We start from the raw sequence: 23071 nt of genomic DNA, 5'->3' as shown, positions 1-23071 counted from the left end.
GTGTGAACTGGGACTTGGTTTTACCAGAAAGAAAAATACAGAAGACTGTGTCATTAAGGACTCTTTCTTTCAGTCCGTTTATTCCTTCTGCAACCGTTTGTGATCTACGATGTTTGTCCGACAGAGGCAGATTCAAACTACAACCAGTGGCGGCTCCTCCATTGGGGCATGGGTTGTCGCCCCACTGCTTTCTCGCAGTGCGAGAAGCAGAAACATAAAATGGTAAAACTACCGTTTTATGTTCTGCTTCTCGTACTACGAGAAAGCAGAAGTGCCTGGTTATGGGTGGGCGGGGCTTCTGGAATGCAGGGGGGAGTGGCTAGCCCAATGCTGTGGGCCCTGACTGGTTTAGTCGGCCCTCTAGGGTGATGTGTTCACAACCCGAGCATTTATGGACCCATATTTAACTGATATCAATGTCGATAGCCCTCCATTTGCCCTCCCTGCCGGTGATGGAGTTGCATGGGTATTGAAAGAACAATAACCATCCAACACAATGTCAGTCTGATGCCACATCTCCTGAATACAAATGATATCAAAATCCTTAATATACTCTAACCATACCTCATTCGATAATTTCGGACGGATACCTGCGATATTCCCGGATATTATTTTGAATGGAGATGTTGTAGGTTCCTGGTTCTCCGTGTCCCGCCAAATGCAATAGTGACCTGCCTAGCAGGGCTAGTCCCCCCTCCAGAGTTGTGAACAGGGAATGAAGGGCGTGGGCTGATACAGGTCTCAAGTTCAATTAGGTTGTTACCAGTGCTAGTAATGTTTTGGACAGGTGAGCCAGTTGATTTTACAAGATGCCTATTTCCAGTGTCACCGTCAATCGCCCTTAGACTCTCCCGGGGTCGACACGTTGAAAACTCACACTTCTCAGCTTTACTGAACTGCTTGATTGCACTGGCGGTCAGTCTATATCTGTCAAGCCAGAGAGAGCCTCAAAGTAGTTAGGGTGATTAAATGGAGCAGAATGGTATGGGAGGCGACTATTCTGTGATGACCATAAAGGCTGTTGTCTCTTGAGTGCCACCTGATGGGGGGGATAAAAAAGCCTAATGGACAAGCCTTTATCTGTTCAGTGCGTAAGTCTTGGTTATTCCAAGGCAAGATGCACACACCTAGTATTATTAAAATTGAGGACAACGCAGTCCCCTTCTATGTGTTTAGCTATTTTACCCAACCAGCTCACCCGCCTTGCCATGATAATATGTTCGGGCCAATTTAGCTGCAATGGAATTTTCCGAGAGCACCAATAAGCTGACTTATTAATAAGGCTCTGACAACTTTCTTGTTGGCTGCGAGGGAGGTAAGGAACCCCTGTCAATATCACTGTACAAGGTGTACAGTCCGGGTGTAAATGTAAGATGTTATTAGCCTTCCACCTGGTTGGAGGGCCATTCACAAAGCCATTTGTATTTGTGTTTTTTTGAGGCTGACTCCCCCCACTATGGGTGCCGAAACTCTATTGATTTATAACCCGGTGCCCCGGCCTAGAGTTATCCCCATTGGAAATTCCCAGGCTTTGCCTCCTGGCGCGAAGAGATGAGCAGTGGCTCCTCCTGGTGCACTGCCTGCTGGAAGATGTAGGCGGATTTGAGCTTGGCTACAGTAGCAGTAAGAACCCTTGATTTCCTAACATATGTTTTGTATCATTAAAAAGGACCCCCTGTAGGAGCTGGGAATATTATGCAAGTAGGAATGTGAGGTACTTAGTGCTTTCTAACCTCTAATGCCCTCGCCGCCCAGAGACGGGCACTCAGCGCGGATTAACCTGATCCTCACTAATCTCAAACTCTTCTGATATTTGGTCATTGCACAGTAGCGTACTGTCAGGTATGCCAAGGCAACCTGATATGGATTTGCTGACAGTGCTCGCGCTTTATGTCATGGGCTGTGAGAATGTGGCGGGATTAGGATGTATCTGTGGAAAGCAGAGGCTGTGCCCAAGTGGGAGCCACCTCTGCTAGCTACTAACTCTCTCAGTCCCAAAATATGATGCCTTTTGTTATTGACATAAAAAAGGTAAAATATTAGAAAAGACGACACAATCATTGTTTCAGTGGTAAAAACTGGATTTTCTGGGTACCTCACACAGGCGCAATTGATATGGCCAGTACAACTCCATGTGAAAGCAATGCCCAGTGAATTGAATAAAATGACAATTTTCCAGCTGAAAAATTCATTTTGCTACAGCGTTCTTCATTTTCCACCAATCAAACAGTCACCCGCCCGCTATAACCATATGACATGGGAACCTGCAGATTAAACGCACATTGCTATAACACACGCTCATATAACTGGACAACCAAACCATCTCATTTTAATAGTGTGTGAATTTCTCCAAGGCTCTCTAGAGAGAAAACCTCTCTTAAGCCAATTATATGCTATGATTTAGAAAAATGCTAAATCAAAATAATTATCATAGAGCGTAGGGGAGTAGCCAGAGAAATAAAATACGCCCTGCTTGAAACCAATAAACGAGCGAGTGTGATGAGTGAGCTCAGGAGTTGTTCAGGGGACTGTCCTTCCGATTCTCCATCCTTCTTACCGTCATTTTCCTTCTTTCCGTCTTTCTCTCATCTTTCCTCCTGTCCCTTTGCCACCCTTCAATACATCCTTCAGTCTCGCCCTCCTTCTCTCAACCATCCTTTCTTCTTTGCATCCCTCTGTCTTCTTCCTTTTTTTCTCCGTCCTCCATGCAACCATCCATTTTCTTCCTTTTTACTTTATATCCTGCCATCCTTCTCTTCATCCTCTCATACTTCTCTGCAATAATCCACACTTCTCGCCTTCATCCCTCTTCTCTCCATTCATCCAGTCTTCACCCATTCTCTCCGTCCTCCATCCATCTTTTATCTATCTCTGCATCCGTGCTTCTAGCTATCCATCTCACCGTCTATCCATTTTTCTGTCATCGCACCCTCCCTTCCATGCTCTTTTGTTTCATGTATTCTTCCGCCACACAGCTGCATCATTCGATCTTGTCACACTGGTGTGCACGAGCTCCCGTTTCTAGACCAGCGCTTCCAAACAAATGAAAATAAGCCATAAGCAATAATGCACTGTAGCCCACAGCAGACCATGGGACGAAGTGCTGAAGGTGCTGGATGAGAAATGAAACATCGAAAGTACATCGAAAGTACTACATCATGGGAACCTGAGACTGCATGATTCTGAGGGATTGTTCCTTTAAAATTAGGAGATGGTAGTGTCAGCATAACAACTGGTAGAGTGGTATGGCAGGGTCTGAGATTGCCCAAGTCTAACGGCCATCTTAGCGTATGCACGCTCGAGCAGTTTCTTCAGAAAGAGGCGCATGTCCCCTTCTGCGCCTGTTATTTTGTGCAGAGCGGGGTCATGAAACGTTCACTTCTGTTTTACTCAGTATTGAGCCTATCACCTGCAAGTTAAACACCGACGCCCGTCACTACGAAATACACTCTGGGCGATATGTGGCCAGCGTTAGGCTAGAGCTGGTAACATTTCAAAACTACCTTCTGATCTGAAGAGACATTTTATCAGAACTACAGTTTTACAGCCCACAGAGGTCACGAAATGCACATCCTCGGCAGCGCCATGAACAATATAGTATTTGCAGTGGTTTATTCACGCAGCAGTCACGACGATCCCTTTTTAGGTGATATATAATCATCTCCGAAATGAGCTGGCATTTGGCAACACTAGCTTCAGAAATTTCAGAAAGAATTAGTTCCTAAAAGTTGCTAAAAGAGCACAATATATCCCGTGGGGTGGAATAAACCTACAACTGCCACCTGACACTCTTGCACAAAGGTGAACAGACTAGTTTGAAACCATATATTTATTGACACAGCACACGTCGTGTTGCAGAGTACAACACAGATAGACAGAGTACGTGGCGTCTGATGTGCATCCGATTAGACTGACAGTTTTGCCAGTCACTGTCTTTGTTAGATCCACATTTGCTTTAGTAACCTTCCTGCTTTCTCAAATTTGCTTGAAAATGCACCATTTGTCCACTCTTTTTTCAAACTTTTCTCAGGGGAAGAACCCCCCCGATCCCCCCGTCGGTTGTTCGGGCTCGCTTGCTCGCCACAGTGCAGTACAAAAATTATTTTACACCTCACCATTTTCAAATGTCACCAGCCGCCACTGACTACAACTCCCAGAATACACTTGTTAATTGAAAGCCATCGACTGGACATTAATTTCCTGGTGACATGGCATTATCTGCCAGCATTGTGGAGAATCACTACTGGAGGCCACTAGGCCATGCACTGGATACTCCCAAGGCACTCCTGCTTTGTGGTGCTCGGTGGTCCCCAGCAACGCCAAGCATCGCCCATCTTATGCCCACTTTTCAGCCGGGCTATGCTTCCTGGTACGGTGTCCAGATGGCTCTGTGTCACCAGGACACCATTTTCCAGTCCCAGACACTGCTTTTAGAGAGGTTGATCTGACGGGCTCAATTAAAATGCACCAAGACTACAACTTCCAAAATGCACTGATGTATAAAAGTAGCATAATACAGAAACGAAAAAGTGGTGTCCCCGTGACTTGTAGCCGCCTTATCATCCTTTTTCCCAGTGCACTTTTGAGCAGCCAGCAGATGCAATGTCACGTCACTGAATCCACTAGATGTGTTACTTATCACTCAAAAATCACAGATCAAGGCAAGGAGGCGATCTAGTGCTGGTTTTAAAGTTTACATGCTGGGGCATGCCCTCTTATGACTGTTTGAGTAAACAGTGGCACAGGCGGAAGTTATCGCCTCCCACATCCACAGTTTAATAGCTAATCTAGTCCAGATTTTAACTGCGCATTCTGGAACTTGCAATCATCTTTGTGTTATTCTAAAACAGGGAATACAAGACTTAAAAAAAGAAATAGACCTGCTGATCTCAGAGCTCTGACCTACGCCCCTGTTTACAACATTTCAGACTCCATTAGGACCGAGTTCATTAGGTGGTATTTATATCCCCCAATAGGCATCACGTCCCTTACCGGCCCGCTTGCAATAAGTGCCTTGGTTTCCAGCGTTACGGCAGTGATTGCACTCCATGCAGCACAATTTCACTCCAGATAATCCCACTACGCATAATTACTCTCAAAAAGACATAATTACACTCCACGCCACATAATTACTCTCCGTATATATCTACTCATCTCCAGAAAGCATAGCTACACTCAACAAAATTCAACTCCGTAACGTGTCCCATATTTACAGTTCACATAATTCCACACCATGCTACATAATGCCACACCATACCACACAATTCCACACCACACAGTTCAACACCACAAAATTCCATACCACACAACATAATTACAAGCCACTCCATACCACATAATTACACTCCACATAATCTACTCCATGTCACATAGCAAAACCCCACACCATGGCACATAATTTCGCTCAACATAATTTAACTCAATGCCACACAATTACACACAACACTATTCAACTCCACAACACATAATTCCACTACACACCACATACATCCAACTCACAACACATAATTCTTCATCATGCCACATAATTTAACACCATGCCGCATATATCCACTCAATACAAGCCACTCCACGACACACAATACCACTACGCATAAGTCCACTACACTTTATACCACACGATTCCTGTCCACATAATTCTATTGCATACGCACATAATAATTCTCCATTTCTCATATTGGTTAACTTCAGGTTTTTCACCACTGTTACTTTACCATAACTTTTCAAAAAATGAAAACTGCAAATACATACTGTCCTCCTCTTCTTTCAGTGTCTTCTGCCTACAAAAGCGCACACTCTCTATGCGTCTATAACCTTCTCTCCCCTCATTCTCTCTTTCTCACACACTATTTCTAATACTGTATCTAAAGTTCATTTACCACTTCATACACAAACTACCTATCACTCTCAATCTTACTTTCTATTTTATACAGCTCTCACCCCATCTATGCATCATACCACATATTTCCAATTCACAAATACACTACAAACCACACAATTCCACTCCACACAATTCAAAAAGTAACAATTCCAATTCAAACCACAAATGTCTGCTACAAACAACTTGCATCGAGTCCACTACAAATAAAACATAAGTAAAAAAACAATATAATTTACAACGCAGATAGCTCTAACTCTTACAAATACGAGACCAATTATATTGCAAATGCTTGTTATTTTGTATTCAGCACTGCACCCCCTGCTCTATCCCTTTGCTGCCTTCTTTATTCCTCTTTGCTCCCCACTCTACCTATCTTTACTCCCCTGCTTATCCTTTCTATACTTCCCTGCTCTTCCTTGTATATTTACTGCCTTTACCATTACTTCCCCAATACACTAATCCTTACTCCCTCGCTCTATTTCTTTATTCTCCACTCTACTTATCTTCACTCCCCATTCTTCCTCTTTCTTCCTTTGCTCTACCTTGTATCTGTATTTATTTACACTTCATTACTCCCTTTGCTATATCCACCATTACTCCCAATGTCCTTGCTATCATTACACCGCTGCTCCATGTATCACTGCTTCCGCAACAGACTCACTCTCCCTTTTCTCTCTTTACTACACTGCTTTACATCTCTTAACTCCCCCTGCTCTATTTATTTTTATTTTACTCTGAATATCATTACTGTACCAAAGCAAACACAAAGAGATGATGGACGGAGCGCTGACACTTTTCAGACACTCACTCCAAGTTACAGGTCTGGGTTAAATCCATCATCGTTCTTTAGCTCACTTCCCCGCCCCAGTTCAGACCTAGCTATATGCAAATCAGTCTTGACCCTGTGCCTCTTGGGAACAATCCAGCCCGAACTGCCGAGCAAGGTCTTCCGTGGACCGTAAACAAGCATCCTGTGACCGGTTTCGGGTAACACTCCTCATCAGCCAGGCTACCTTGAATCCAGTGGCAAAATAAGCAAGGGCCCCACGTCTGGACATACCCTGCCAACTTAGGGCGAATAAAGCAAACACAAAGAGATGATGGATGGAGTGCTGAAACTTTTCAGACACTCACTCCAGTTACAGATCTGGGTTAAATCCATCAACGTTCTTCAGCTCACTTCGCCACCCCAGTTAAGACCCTGCTATATGCAAATCAGACTTCACCCTGTGCCTCACGGGAACAGTCCAGCCCAAACTGCCAAGCCAGGTCTTCCCTGTCAACTCTGCTGGGGTGAATGTTTGACATTGTGCAGCATTCTGTCAATTGTTCTTTTTGCATTTGTCACCATGAGTGGGACGGGTATGCACAGATGTGGGTCCCGTGCTCTCCATACCACTGGAGTCAAGCTAGAGTGGCTGATGAGGGGTGATGCCCCGAAACCGGTCCCGGGCTGCTTGTTTCCAGTCCAGGAAGGACTTGACTTGGCAGTTCAGGCTGGACTGTTCCCCTGGGGAACAGGGTCAAGACTGATTTGCATATGGCTGGGTCTGACCTGGAATGGCATGGGGAGCAAAATAAACAATGGATTTAGGCCCAGATCTCTGTGCTGGGGTGAATGTTTGGCATTGTGCAGCATTCTGTCCATCAATTGCATTTATCATCAGTGTACCTGCATTACCCATTATTACTCCTCCAATCAATTTATTTGCAAACCCCGTTACGGTACAGACCTTTACTCCCCATGCTCTAGCTCTTTGCAATCCCCTCTCCAGCTCTTTGCTATCCCTGCTGTAGCTCTTTGCTCCATCACTCTTCCTTATGTTTACTCCATGCTTAAATCATCTTTACTGCCAAGGTCTACATTGTCAATCATGACTTCCCCTGCTGTTCTCATCATAGCTCCCCTTGTTCTACCCTCCTTTAGTCTTTCTGCTTCACCCGTATTTACTCCCCCAGCTCAACACATCACTTCTCTTCATGCTTCTGTTCTGCTTTAACTTTCTTTACTGCCTATACTTCACCCTGTTTACTCCCTCCGATCTATGTCTTTTTAGTACCACTCCTCTTCCAAATATTAGTCCCCTGCTTAGTCCCTCTTTACTCCCCATGCTCCCCTACTATTTTTCCCTATGCTGTAAGTTTTTCTAATCTGCTTCTCCTATCGTTACTCTCCTGCTCTGTCCATTTTTACTCCACCTACTCTATCCATATGTATTCCCCTTATTCACTCATATTTCCTTCTCCTGCTCATCTTTATTCCCATTTTCTAGCCTTCCTTGCTTTGCCTTGTATCTTTTTTCATCTATCCAACGTAACTCGGAAAATCCACTAAGCTTCCACCCTTACTCTACCACTATTTACTCCCCCTGCCCTATACATCATTCCCCTTGTGCTATCCATCATGACTCCCCTAATACATCCATTTTCGCTTTCCTGCTCTACACATATTTATTTCTTTTCCCCATCCATGGTTACTCCCTTTGCTTCACCTATCATTGCTCCCTTGGTCCACCCATTCTGCTGATCCTACCATCTTTACTTCATTTGTTCTTCCCAGTATTGTTCTGCCCATCTATATTCCTCCTACGCTATCTTTACTCAGCCTGCTTTGCCTGTCAGTACTCCCATTGATCTAGCTTTCTTTAGTCCCCTTTTTCTGCCTGTCTTTACAAATCTCCCCATATTTCTGCTGTACCGATCTTAAGCCCACCCCTTTCCTTTTTAACTCACTTGTTTCAATGGTGCCTCACATCAACCCCTCACCTCTTCTCAGGTTCTTGCAGTCTATTCCTCCCCATCTCTATCCTGGTTCTCTAGGTGCTCTAGAGATGCCAAAAGGTGAAGTTGCACACATTTTCATGGGTCGTGCATCATTACCTTTTGTTCTCTTTAATAGAAAACCCAGTACAAGAATGCAGGCCATGCATGCACATACTTCATGATGCATGCATTTGCATGTAAGCGGCAATGTAGAAAGCATCAGCAAAGCCAATTGCTGGTTGTTTTTAGACCGGAGTCCTATTGCCCTGCCAGTGCTTGTTACTCAAAGTTGTGGGCTTTGGGTTTAATAAATTAAATGCATTCTATAGCAAATAGATCTGTGAAGTGTCAGCAGTAGTGTATTTGATTAAAATAATTGTAAATAAATTTAATGGTTAGGGCTCAGTTGTCAAAATAAAGTCACTTTAAAATAGTTAAAGGTTAGTTTGATTGCGCAAAATAATTTATTTTAAAATTAATTAAATAAGTTTAAAGGTTTGAGTTAGTTTATAAAATTAATAACAAATTAAGGCAATGTGTATGTAACCCTCGAGTAATATAGTCTCGGTCAATCTCCGTGGCTGAGCAATCGAGCACCAGACATGGTCAACCACTTGTACTGCAACAGACTCCCATAGAAAATAATAATGGAGTTATGGACTTAAAATAAAACTTAATAGTAAATACTGTTAAAATAAATGAAAATAAATTATTAAAAATAGTTAAAATACAAATAAATGTGTTCAAATTTGAAAGAGTTTTTTCAAAATAAAATGTCATTTATTATTGTGACTTTTTTATCAAATGTTTTTGAATGAACAAAATGTAACATTACTTTTTGTTAAAATATAATCTAATTATTCAAAATGTATTTCTATGACTTTGTGTTCTTTATTTAAAATTATGAAAAATAATTTTATGTTAATCTAGTATTTTATTATTTTTTATTAAAACTTACGTCATTATTGCTGTTCAATGTTGTTCTCCATTGACAATAAATGTATAAAATGAAATAACTTAAATATTTAACTTGTTTTTTAAGGTAAAGCAGCTTTATTGAGAAAAATATTAACATGACAGAAACAATATACAGGAACTGTATAGACTGTCGGGATGAAATCAACAAAAATATCATAAAGAATTGAAACTGTTTATCAATTTAAAATATAATGGGTAAAAGGAGGGAAGGGGGGGAATGTATTAATGAAGACTAAGTTAACAGCAGCTTAGAGCATTACCTTAAAAGAAAAATAGCAATATAATATAATACAATAAACCAATCAAGGAACAACAAAAGTAATACCGGTGGCAGAGAAATTGAAAAATCATGGTGTTTTAAAATTCTCGGATAAAGTACAATGAGGAGATTTAAGAGCTACATCATCTAAAAAGGAAGTCAAAGGTAACCAATATAAAACTATATTAGCAAACGCACAATAAAAAGAGGAAGAGGCAGTATCTAATCTATCGCAATGACAAACATTATTCCACCGAGCTTTATAAGAAATAATTGATGAACATTTCCAATTGATAGAGATTTACTGAAAGGCAAGAGCTAGCATGAGATCTATCGACCGTAAGTTACTATGTGGTGAGTGGATATCCTCAGAAAGACTACCCAAAAAGAGTATCAGGGGAGTCAGTGGGCCAGCCGCGGCCCATGGAGGGAGTTCCGTGGGGCGGTAAGGCGGGGCGGGGGAGGGGCAGGGTGGGGGGTTCTAAAAACCGGAATATGGATAATTGCAGGTAAATAAACAATTAAATAAATAAAACGAATTTGGTAGCGCGCGCTGCATCGCAAAATGAAAATTTCTGGGGAATTCTGAAATATTGACCACTTTAATTGCAAGATTAAAGTTAAGGAGAGAGCAAAGCCTGTTAAACATAAATTGAAAAAAGTACCCTTTGGCATAAGAGAGGATCTTGAGAAAGAATTGGAATCATTGTGTGAGAGAGGTATAATTTAAATAATTGATTGTGACTTTCACAGTTGGTTGAGGCTCGCAAACACAATGGAGAATTAGGGGTTTGTGTTGGTCTCCATTGTCTCAACAAAGATTTGGATTGGATTCAAACCCTACCAAACATATGTGAGTTGCTGGCTGGGTTAAAAGAAGTGAAATGGATAAGAAAAAGTTAGATTTGGGTCTGGTGTACCACCAAATTGAGCTGGAACCTGAATTGAGACATCGCACAACATTTGTCTCCCCTTTTGGAACCCATCAATATTGCCGAATGCCTTTTGGATTGGCTTTGGCAGCTTCTCCCTTTTAAAGAACAATGTATAACATGTGTAAAGCCATCCAGGGATTATCTATTTTCCAAGATGAAGTATTGATCTATGCATCAGACAGAGAATCTCAGGATAAGATCCTAGATGAGGAGTTCAAAAAGGTTCCAATACCATGATATTGTGCTCAGGATGGACAAGTGCATATTTATAACTGAGAAAATAGAAAATTGGGCCATTTGATATCCTGCGAGGGAATTGAACCGAAAGCTAATTTGGTCAAGAGTATTATGCAGGTTCAACTTCCAGGAGCTAAAGCAGGGCTCAAATAATTTGGTGGAATGTGTGAATTCTACTCATGATTCATACAAAACTACCCCACACGTGTACGACCCTTGCATTGTATGTTAATGAGGGGTGTACCATTTAAGTGGGATGCAGAGTGCCAACAAATGATTGAATGAATAAAAGAGCAGTTTATTTCCTCAAATGTATTGAAACATTATGACCCTGATTTACAGTGTGTCGCAACAGTGTATCCCAGCAATGTGTGGTTGGGGACTGTTCTCACACTGGTGAAGGAGACTCAAGTTCAAACTATTGGTTGTGGTTCCCGTGTTTTGAGTGGTGCCGAGACAATATTCAGTAATTGAGAAGGAACTCTCGGCTTGCAGGTGGGCAAAGGTAAAAAGAACAATTGAATAGAATGCTGAGCAATGTCAAACACTCACCCTCAGTACCGATATCTGGGCTGAAATTCATTGTATTTGTGCTCACCACGGCACCCCAGTTTCGACCCAGTCATATGCATATCAGTATTGACCCTGTTCCCCTTGGGTACAGTCCTGACAAAACTGCCAGGCCCTCCCTGGACCGGAAACAAGCATCCTAGGACTGGTTTCGAGCTATCACCCCTCATAAGCCAGGATAGCTTGAAACCAGTGACATGGCAAGCGCGGGACCCACATCTATGCATACCCGTCCCACGTGGAGTGGATGTGTGGTAAAAAAAAGAGATAAAGAAGGAGATGTAGAAGGAGCTGTGGTCGAGATGTTGTAGAGGAATCTCGGGACAATGATGGTATGTCTGGTGTAAAGTCATCAGTGACTGGTGTAAAGCCATCAGTGTCTGGAAGATGTGAAGGAGTGAGTGTGAGGATTAATGAGTCTGGTCCTAGGTCACGTGTGAGACCCAGCTGTCGGTTGGTGACACTACCTCATACATTTATAGTTATAAACATGGTTTCTTTCTAGTTATTTATGTCTTTATAAAAACGTTGATGTGTTTTTTTTTGGTTTTCTTTAGTTTGCTTTTTTCCTTACTGTGGGACTTTGTTATAGCCGTTTTGCTTGACACAGCTCTTTATTTTTGTTATAGCATTTTTGGTTTTATAGTTCGAAACATACTTAGCTTTGCAAAAGGGAAAAGCCATGTAGTATCTATGTCTTTGAGCGTATGGAATCCTGTATTTGTTCACGATTCCATATGGAATACATTATTCAGAGTTGTCAGTTGGTGTAGGACCTGTGCGCCACAAGCACATGTATCCTAAATAAACTCACCTTTTTACACACCTGGATTCTTTGGAGTTTTTAAGTCCTGTACCCTTGTGTACAAACATTATGCAAGTTAGCTACTAATTATATTTTCTATATACTGTTAATAATAATGTGGTAAGTACTGCTAGCACATCACATGTAACCCGTTATACATCATTCTAGACCCATTTCTGCAAGACATTTTCTTCTTGAATGAGTTTCTTGTGAGTGAAAATCACATGTAGTGTAAGTGGGCGGAAAGTAAAATTGTAAAATTCACAAAAAATGTGCACACACCAACAATAAGAAATTACACTAGATCACACTCATTAAGAATAAGGCTCCTTGAGTGAACTTACTTTTATTGCATTTCATCACTGTGAGGGACCATAGCCTACAAAAAGGTCATAGATCCTCATTTTCTGTACATACAAATTCTGTTTAAGAGAAATCCATCCTCTACCTTTCATATCTGTCTTCTTCTGACCTCAGTAGAATCCTCAAATCAGTACTTTACTTCTCCTCAGCTACCTCTTTGCTGCCCTTTAGGCACACACTATCCAAACATCAAATCAACTCTCTCAGAGTAGTCTGATGCTGCAAGCCAGGCACCTCCATTCCACATGAGCACTGCATCTTTCCTCCTTTATTCTTTTATTTAGTCTGAATAGACAGTGCAATAATAATGTATAAACAAGATATTTCCCTTGACAACTTTTATACAGTTGCCATTTCAGCTCTCTTTCAAACCACTACGTGGTACCAACTTGAATGTATCTGTAGCTATGGAGCACAAGTTCATGCTAATGATTTTAAGATGTTTCCTTCCATATATTCTGCTTTGAGAAAGGAGAAGGGACCAAGAGAATCTAAAATCCTTCTGCTGGATTTGCTGATGTCTACAATTTGTGCAATAAACAATGCCATCTGTTATAGCAAACTATGTAGTTTATTGAGGGTAGAGTTTGTTATTGTTCAGACAAAATAGGTAGACCTATTTTGAAGATGTATTATCATTTTTACCTCTTCTAATTGCCTATTCCAAAAACATAAGGTAATGTGAGCTATATTAAGGTAATTTAATATTAACAGGAATAAGGTCATTTAATATTAACAGGAATAATCCCCAATATTGGAAATGAAAACCTCTAAAACATAAGATTTTATTTTTCATGTAGTCGACTTATGGCTTTGCAGGAAGATAAGATGAGAAAAAGATGGAAGAAGCAAGATATTTGCATGGGTGACAGTGAAACCTGTGCTTTTCCAAAGCTGATTAACAACTACAACAAGCACATCATCTCATTTGCTGAGGACGAAGCAGGTACAGTACATTTATTTTTCTACTTTTCTGCCCCCAGGCAAATGTGAACTGTAAAATATACATGCCTGAGAAATGATAACACAAACCAGACATTTGTGCAAAAATAATTAAAATGCTATTATTTACTATTTTGAAAAAAAAAAAAAAAATACATCTTATTCAGAACATTTGGAGAAAGGAATAAAACGATTCACATTTCAAAGTGTTAAAAGCAATGTGATAAAGCTATATTTGTCTTTGTTTTTTTCTAGGTTCTGTCTGGATTTGGTGAATGTAGGGCACATATTCAGATATTGTGAATATTTTAGTTTGTACAGTTCTACTTCCATGCACTATGTTGGTTAAATGCATTCTTAGTACTCAAATGCCTTCTTGGAATAATAGATAAAACAAGAGGCAAAATAAATCCACATAACATAAAATGTGTATTTGTAAAGCGCATGTTCACCTTTATTTAGCATCCAGGTTTTATTTTTTCCCCTCAATGAATAGTATTTAATTTTCTCATGTTTATGTGCCTGAACTTGATTCTTGATGATGCGAAAGTGTCTGCTTCAGCCAGATAACCTTTCAAGTACATATCCTTGGAAGATATTAAATGGAGAATGGAGATGTGCATATGCTATACATCAAAATGACTTTCACCAGAACATTTAGGAGAATACGTATTTTATAATCTTATAATAATAATCTGTGAATAAGTTGTACTTGTTTTAAATTACGGGGCCATTACTCACTGTTTGTTTCTCGCCTCGCCGATCAGGAGGGGATCGGGGAAGGGGCGGAGCCGCCATTTTGTAGTCAGCAGGCTAGTTGTTTTCAGCCGCTCACTACAAAAGCGGCACGTTGCACGGTCGCGAACAGCGGGCTCGCCTAAGGCAAGCCCATCTGTGTCCGTCCGTGCTCGGATCGAGCTCAGGGCTGGTCCCCCTGGTTCAATGAAGCCAGAAATGCTGATTTACTCAAGGGAGGACCTTCTGGGTTTGAATCCTTCGGATGAGAAATCAAGCTGTCCCAGCATTATATTTAGGGCAACTCCTAAGGAACAGGCAACCATCTGTCCCAAATGCCACTTAAATCACCCCCCTATCCTATATCAATCCATTTGTCCCCCGGAACTTAAGAAAGGAGGGATAAAGAACATAGCGGAAGTAGTTCCCCTAAGGTGCCTACTATTAAATGCTAGATCCCTGGTTAAGCACAGCATGGAGTGCGTACTGCTTATCGAGGAACATAATATAAAGCTGGCTTTTATCACAGAGTCATGGTCTGATAAGACCGGATTTAGTCAAAGCCACTACGCCAGGCTTTCACTGCTACACTCAAGGTAGACCACTAAGGAGGGGGGAGCACATATACCATGACTCCATAGAGCCCTCCTTCCAAACTGCCTCTATCCCTGCCTGTGAAGCACTCTCGTTTAACCTTCGCACCTCCCATCACTATTCTTTTAAGGGGATTCTTCTCTATCGACGGCCCTAGAGGCGGGTTTCTTGAGTCGGTCGGAACGCTCCTAGACGACGGACTATGTACAGACTCATTTACCTTGCTTGGGGATTTCAACTTCCATCTGGAAGTTCCCTCGGACTCCAAGTGGGCTGGAGCAAGTGATGAGCGGGGGAGGACTTAGGCAACTTGTAGAAGGCCCCACCCATGCTGCAGGACACACCCTAGATGGGATTTTTGCCAATAACCCCAATCTGACCTGCATGGAGGCGCTTCCACTCCCTTGGACAGACTATGTCGCTATCCAGTTTAAACTGACACACCCTAACCGCCACCAATCCAAGTTAGAGCACAAAAAGGAGATGGAACTAAGAGCCCGGAAAGATATAAAAAGTCTTGAGCTAGGAGATCTACTTAAGGCAACGGCCTGTCCTTTTCCCTCAACAATTGATGGTGCCACTTCTGCATATACAGAGTGTGTAGAAGCCGCCTGCAATAAATTAGCCCCTGTGAAACCATGGACTCCCAAGCGTGTCCAGCCATCAGCCCCCTGGTACTCGCAAGAGTTGAGAAAGCAGAAACACGCCTGTAAACGGCTTGAGCGTGCCTGGAGAAGAGGTTACAATCATATGGATAAAGAAGCTAAATCTTACCCTTTATAAGAAACTATTATTTTTACACCAAAAGGACGTTTTTTACAGACCAAATCACTCGAGCAAAATCCTCCTCCAAAGAACTCTTCAAAACTATAACAAAACTGACCACCCCCAATACTTCCAAAAATCAGAGTAGCCCTGAATTATGCGAGAACCTGGCCTCGTTCTTTCAGCAGAAGGTCGAAGCAATTGTTTCTTCATTTACACCCACCCAGACAAGGGATACAGGGTTATCAGTTGGGGAGGGGTCAAGTAAACCTAAGTCTACACTGACGCTAGACTGTTTTACTCCATTGGGGGCACAAGACGTTATTAAACTCCTGGCCTTCATCCGATCAGGATCCCCATTAGACCCGTGCCCCGCGTCCGTGATCAAACAAGTTCCAGAGATTATTGCTACAGCACTCACCCCCTGTTTAATGCCATATTTGGATCTGGTCAGTTTCCCAAAGGTTGGAAGAAAGCATCCATTCTTCCATTGCTCTAAAAACATAATCTCGATCCAAAGGACCCTAGTAACTACAGGCCTATCTCTCGCCTTCCCCTACCGGCACAAATGGTTGAAAAAGCCATGAATACCCAACTTAGCTTGTTCTTACAAGAAAATAACACACTAGACACGACACAATATGGATTTAAAACAGAGCACAGCACTGAGCTGGCCCTAATTAAAATCCACTGAGGAAATAAAAGAGGCCTTGGACCTTGAGGCAACGGAATTCTGATTATGTTGGACCTCTTGGCATGCTTCGACACGGTTCATCATAATGGTTTGATGGACCGGTTATCAGAGGGTGGGGTACTAGGCAAGGCCAGGAACCTCCTGAAATCCTTCCTCACAGTCAGGACTCAAACGGTGGACCTAGACAAAGACAGGTCCAACCCGTTCTCACTTCCATGTGGAGTGCCCAGAGCTCCGTCCTCAGCTCAAAACTTTTTAATGTCTATGTAACTCCCCTTGAGGCTCTGATAAGATCCTTCGGGCTCCAACTGACATCTTATGCGGATGACACGCAAATAGTGATGTCACTCATGCATGGGCAAGAGGCTGAAACAGGAAAAAAATTCCATGATTGTATGAAAGCCGTCACAGGGTGGATGTCCTCAAATTGCCTGAAACTCAATTCAGGCAAAACTGAGGTCATCATTTTCGGGAATAACCCTAACCTCTGGACACCGGATTGGTGGCCGGAAGAATTGGGAAACCTCCCCGAACTGACCAAGAAATCGAAGAACCTGGGAGTCATAGTAGACAACAGACTCACTTTTGGAGAACAGATAAGTGGGGTTGTCTCAGCGAGCTTCTTCCTTCTTAGAATCGTAAAAAACATAAAGTCCTTTCTCCCGGCGGACAGTCTGAGGCTGTGGTCACGGCACTTATTATGTCACGGTTGGACTACTGTAACAGTCTCTATTTGAACATTAAAAAAAACACCTAAACAGACTTCAAATCGTGCAAAACGCGGCAGACAGATTGCTGACGGGGACACCCAAGTTTGTCTCGGTTAAGAGAGAATTAAAGCAATTACATTGGCTCCCAGTTAAACAACGGAGCCAATTTAAGGCCCTCTGCAGGTCTTTAAAGCTCTTAAGGGAGTTGACCCTGACCATCTAATACAGCGGTTCCAGTGGTATGTCCCCAGAAGGACCCATCGCTCTTTGGGATCAAAAAGAGTAGTTGTTGCCTCAGGTAAAAAACTAACTGGGGTGGTTGGAGCTTTATTACATGTGCTGGCAAGGCCTGGAACGATCTCCCATTCCACCTTAGAAATACCACAGAGCTCCTCACTTTTAGGAAGGGGCTGAAAACGTGGCTGTTCACCATGTAGTCACCTCACACCTCAGTAACCTGACAGGCAGTGCTCAGCGCCAGGACACCCATGGGTAAGCGTTGCGCTTAAGAAATTCAATTAACATAATATAACATAATTTTTCCCCTTTGCACCTAATCACAAAAAAACTCATACATGCCAGAATGTGAATGAGTGATGTATGCATACGGTTTGCAGAGATTTATGACTGCTTATCCAATGTACAAGGCTTCAAAGGTGCATGTGTGCTTTACTTTTGAGCCCCATAATTTAACACAAATTTATGATAGCCACATACGTCCGTAGTATTCATATGTTTTCCCTAATCCTAAATCTGTTTTTGTGTGGTGTGTGTGTTTGGATTTGGAAGTAGCATTAATCCCAAAAATGTCCATTAAATTTAATTTTAGTTTTTGGAAAAATAAAATCATGAATTGTCTATCCCTTCCTTCACTCTGTTTTTGATAATGAAGAATAAGATGCACTTCACATGCCTCTGTTAAAGAGGAGGGCCAGTATCCTGAATGCGGTGGGTGACGGTGAGTGGGAGGGTAGTGATGGAGTAGCACAGGGTGGAGGGAGAGGATTTAATTTCTTTGAGTGAGAGAAGAGAGTTACTTCATTTTCTCAGATGTAGGCAGTTGTTTAACGAAAGCATTAGCAAAGGAACTGAGATAGACGTCACAGAGTGAATTTCTGAGTTACAGGTGGTAGAATAACAGCTCAAATGCAGCTGACACCGTGAATGTAGCAGTGTCAATGGCATCACATAAAGGCAATGGCAGTGACAGAATGGACCACTGAACTGCTTAAAATAGAATGGTAATACTAATTACTCAACTTGTGTGCAGGCAACAGAATGATAACAAAAGTTAATCAAAAGCAGGTGAGAGAATGGACAAGTAAAAGAATGATAACATGAGTTACTCAGGTTCAAGTTATCATGAAAAATCCAAATGTAGGTGAAAGAATGCTAGCATGAGTTACTCAAAATCAAGGTCAGAAAATGGTAGAATAAAACACTTGAATGCAGGTAACAACAAGGGTCACTCAGCTGTGTGTAATCGATTGGTAACCTTAGTCGCTCAGATGCAGGTATCAGTCGAAAGAGATTCTCTCAGAGAATTTTTAAGAGCAATGAATAAGGGCTACAAGGAAGCTGTTTGTTGTATGCGTTGTTGTGGTAGAGAGAATTGTTGACTCACAGCGGAGGAAGGTTAGCTGGGGAATGAGTTCCGGCTTTAAACCTTTTCGGGATCAGTTATGTTACCTTAACAAAATAGTCACTTTACTCTGGCACCAGAGTACTAACTATCTTGGAGGTTACTGGTGTCACATGACTCTGGTCATGCTGTTTCCCAGTGTGTGCATGCTCACATGATGTTGATTCAACTCTACTCGGTGTGATTACGGTGTTGTTGTGTTTTGGTGAGGGGAAAGATTGTGTAGGACTACCCTAACCAGTTCTCTGACACGTCTATGGAACATGTCCTCCTTCTCTCCTTCATCCTACTAGTACTACACAACTACTATCAGTTCTACTACTACTACTACTGCCACTACTACTAATAGTATTAATAATAAAAATAATAATAAGGAAAACAGCTTTTGGTTTCCAAGTGTTGTAAATAACAGGTGTTACTGTTACCAGTGTTGATGGTACTCGTGTGCAGCACTTACAAAAGCAGGAGATACAAATTCTTTGTTTAACTCCACACATGAAGATGACACATATCCTGGCATTCCATTTATGTTTACACATTTATGGCTCACCAGCCAGTTATGCAATTGGAACTAGTAACTTCTTCCAAGATTCAGTCATACTTATGCCCAGAAAAGGATCTATAAATCACAGACATGGTCTCTGTGTTCAGGAAAGAATTCCAAAGTTCTTATTGACATCTGGCAAATCAGGACTTATTTTGTCCAGATGAAACAAGTGGTGCAAAATTCCAACCATGAAGGTTTCCTGTCTGTGGCACCCTCCATCTACAGCACGTTCACAACCTTCATTTACAATTCCCACATATGTTCAATATCATATGCACTGAATTTAATGTTTAACTTTGTTCTTTTGAGAGGTTCCCTGGATAAATTAATAGAAACCACATTAGTGTGCACCTTGTTATTTTCATAATGTTAATAATGTTAGAAACCTTGTTTGCATTTATTTCTCCTTCTCTAAAAGTGCTTAGATAGAACTACATTTCAGGAACCTGTGGTTTCTAACAGGCATACAAGGACATACTTATTATAGCAGCTGTGAACTTTGTGAAGGTGATGTATCAGTTATTAGCATAGGTTTTTTAAGAGGAGATATATATTCTGCGCGGTTGGGTTCCTCCACCTGTTGGCCTCAGTATGTTTTTACTACATATCCAAAAGAGTCCAGTTATTTGTCAACATTAAGTTTCAAAACTAACTAATTTTTATGATTGATAACTACACATTGTGCAGCATTACATTTGCTAATTTTCTCTATTTAACACATAAACCAGATTAACAATAAGATTATTTTCCTAGGGAGGATTTGTGGCTAAATGATTGACTATGTAAACCAAAAGACTAGTCCTAAATCTTGCTTTCTCTCTTGGAAAAATGGTATATCCTTTAGCCACCTACACACACACACAGAGGACTAAGACTGTTCATTGCAGGTAATGCCCTTTTTGGGACAGATATGTCACAGGGAATTGGAAGACCCTCACCCACATGAATGTGGCATACTTCATCCTGGGAATTCCCCTGCTTAAACTGGTGAGTTTAAGTGATCTACACCCACTATTTAGTGGGAGCAAAGATGTATTTCTTTTTTTTCTATACACTCGAGAGAAAATTGCTCAATGCCAGACAAAATAACATAACATTAAAACAATCTTCAGTATTCCAGCTCACTAATTTATTACGGGTTACCTTGACTGGATTAAGAACGGAAAAAACCAATTACGGTTGCAATTCCCAGTGACATATCTGTCCCCAAAAGGGTATTGCCCGATATAAATAGTCCTATTCTTCTATGTGTGTCTTTATAAGGTAATAGGGAGGGTAGAAGAATCGGCCCTACTGACCCCTCTCTCCCCCTTTTTTGTGAGATTGAGATATCCTCTTTCTTCTGTGATAGATAGAGCCTCCAATTCTGAAAAAATAATTATTCTCAATTAATTTGCTTAAGAAAACTTTCTTGAATTCTGCAGTGTAGGCCAGTTTAGAAAAATGCTACACTTCCCTACACACATTTACCTAGTAAGTTAATAGAGTATGTTTAATTTGCTTGTATCACAAACTCTGTAAATATCAATTGCTTCTAGGCACTGGAACATGGAATCATCATATATAACAATAGCGGTTACATATGATTGGTGGCAGACTGTTTGAGTTTGGTTGCAATGACTGTATGCATTTGGCATCAGTAAGGTAAGACATACATGTGAATGGATTGGAGAGTGGTTATAATAGTTAGGATGATGTCCATCTAGAGCAATGGATGGATGGTCATTGTTACAGTGCTTTAGTCCATAGATGTTAGGGCACTAATTAGACAGTATACATTCAGGTGGTTAGTAAGCATGTGTCTAAAGTATATTTCTAAACTGTATTACCGTAAGTGTGGTTATAATGATGGAGAGATAGGGTGCTTCTCCACTGTTTCTCTGCTGGGCTGAACAAAATCTGCAGCACTTCTAACACCCCAGGCCTTCGGCAGACATCCAACAACCTCTACTTGCGGTCAAGAACTAAAGGAGTAAGGAGTGAAACAAATGGTTCCTGTGATAACAGGAGAAAATTAGGTTTCTTTGTTTAGTTCAGAGGGAAATCCATATTTACGATGGTGGCACCCTGTGGGACTAATCAGTTAGCGAAGGCGAGACCTAGTGGTACAGCAAACAGAGACTAATTTGCTTCCCTACAAGGAGAGACGGGCTGTTTTGGATCCTCCTTAGCGGGTAGGTTCCCCTGAAGGTACCAGCAGTCAGACATATGACGGACAACAGAAAATCAGAGTTGGGGGGGTTAGGTTGGGGAGAGACCTCAGTGAAAGAAAATTATGACTTTTAGGGGCAGCCTGGCCAATGTGATTGGGTCACACTGAACCCCTTTGAGGAGACCCTCATGTAAATATGGCACAGGAGAAGCACTCGGCTTTGGAGAGGTTGCTTCAGCACAGTAGTAGCTCTAGATAAACTTTGGCTGGGCTGAGGCTCTGGGATAGGTGGTCCTGTTACATATGACAAGTGGTTTAGACCAGGGACAGGCCACAAAGCAAGCAATCACAAAAGAAAAAGAGGGACCCCGAAATGTGTGGATTACCAACACACCACACTGTCACAGATCTGGGTCCACAGGGGTAGTCAGAGCTCGGCAAGATTGTCTGACTTGGCCCTGGTAAGAAGGAGAGCTCGACCAGAGGCCACATAGAGAAGATGAATCAATGCAGTGCTCGATTTCACCTTACATACAGTGGAAGTTTAAGCGAAATTGTGATGCCCACAGACAAGCAGAAAGCCCATTTGGCTTTTAGGACAACTAAAAAGAGGGAAGAGCAGGACCAGAGGGAAAGAACAGGTGTCCCGAGAACAAGACATTAATGTTGAAAGAGTGAGGCCCTTCACTACATCAGATGCCTGTTGACCTCCAAGTACACCCATTTGGGAGAATTTGCACTCAAGGTCTTGAGTCAGACCACAAGGGATAATACAACATTCTGCCCAACTGCTAACAATGGGGGCAGACCCAGATGTTAAAAGGATCTACCTCAGAAGCCCAAGTTATGATATCCCCAGCCCAGAAAAACTCTATTTAGGCGGTGGGACCCAGGAGTGTTGCACATATAATTGACATGGCAAACTACAGCACAAGGTGGCATGTGGCCACATAGATGCTGTTCCAAAAGGGACCAGTTCTCTCAAGGAAATGCTGCTGAGATCCACAGATGCAAAGTCAGGTACCCAAAGCCATGACAAACAGAACGACAATGACAGGCGCAGGCAAGTAAGGACTATCAGTCCAAGGTTGAGGGAGAAGTCACAAGGGGGTTTGGGAGGAGCTCGTCACCCTGACAGGAGAGCTACGGTTAGAAATGGGGGAGGTTAAAACATATTTAAATGAGCCAGGACAGATGAGCTTCATGTTAGAAGAGGCAGGGGAAAAACTGTTCAAATATCTATGGAAAAAATTAATCAACTTGCATGAGCAAAATATAACACTTCAGGAAAAGTTTGAATATCCACAAAAATTGAATCAAAGGCAGGACATGGAAGGATTCATGCAATCAAGATGACCGTTAATGACCACGAATCAGCATGATTGAATTTGACTACACATGTACAACAGCCCCCTTCACCCACTCAATCAAACAACAGACCCTCTGATATCCTAACAAAAGTTCACTGATACCAATTGAAAGAAAACATAATGATTGCG

General features: G+C 41.8%; 1 protein-coding gene across 1 annotated transcript in view; it reads left to right on the top strand.

Moving 5' to 3' along the window:
* Positions 1–23071, top strand: part of HHIPL2 (HHIP like 2) — a 311277-nt gene that overhangs the window by 211262 nt on the left and 76944 nt on the right. Inside the window, exon 6 of the mRNA XM_085609394.1 lies at positions 13592–13737. Within this exon, the coding sequence (XP_085465520.1) occupies positions 13592–13737 (146 nt within the window). The remainder of the gene's footprint in view (positions 1–13591; positions 13738–23071) is intronic.

The sequence above is a fragment of the Triturus cristatus genome, chromosome 6, assembly GCF_964204655.1.
Source record: "Triturus cristatus chromosome 6, aTriCri1.1, whole genome shotgun sequence".
Classification (NCBI taxonomy): Eukaryota; Metazoa; Chordata; class Amphibia; order Caudata; family Salamandridae; genus Triturus; species Triturus cristatus.
The sequence above is the reverse complement of the archived record's forward strand: the minus strand, read 5'-3'. Positions and strand labels throughout refer to the sequence as shown.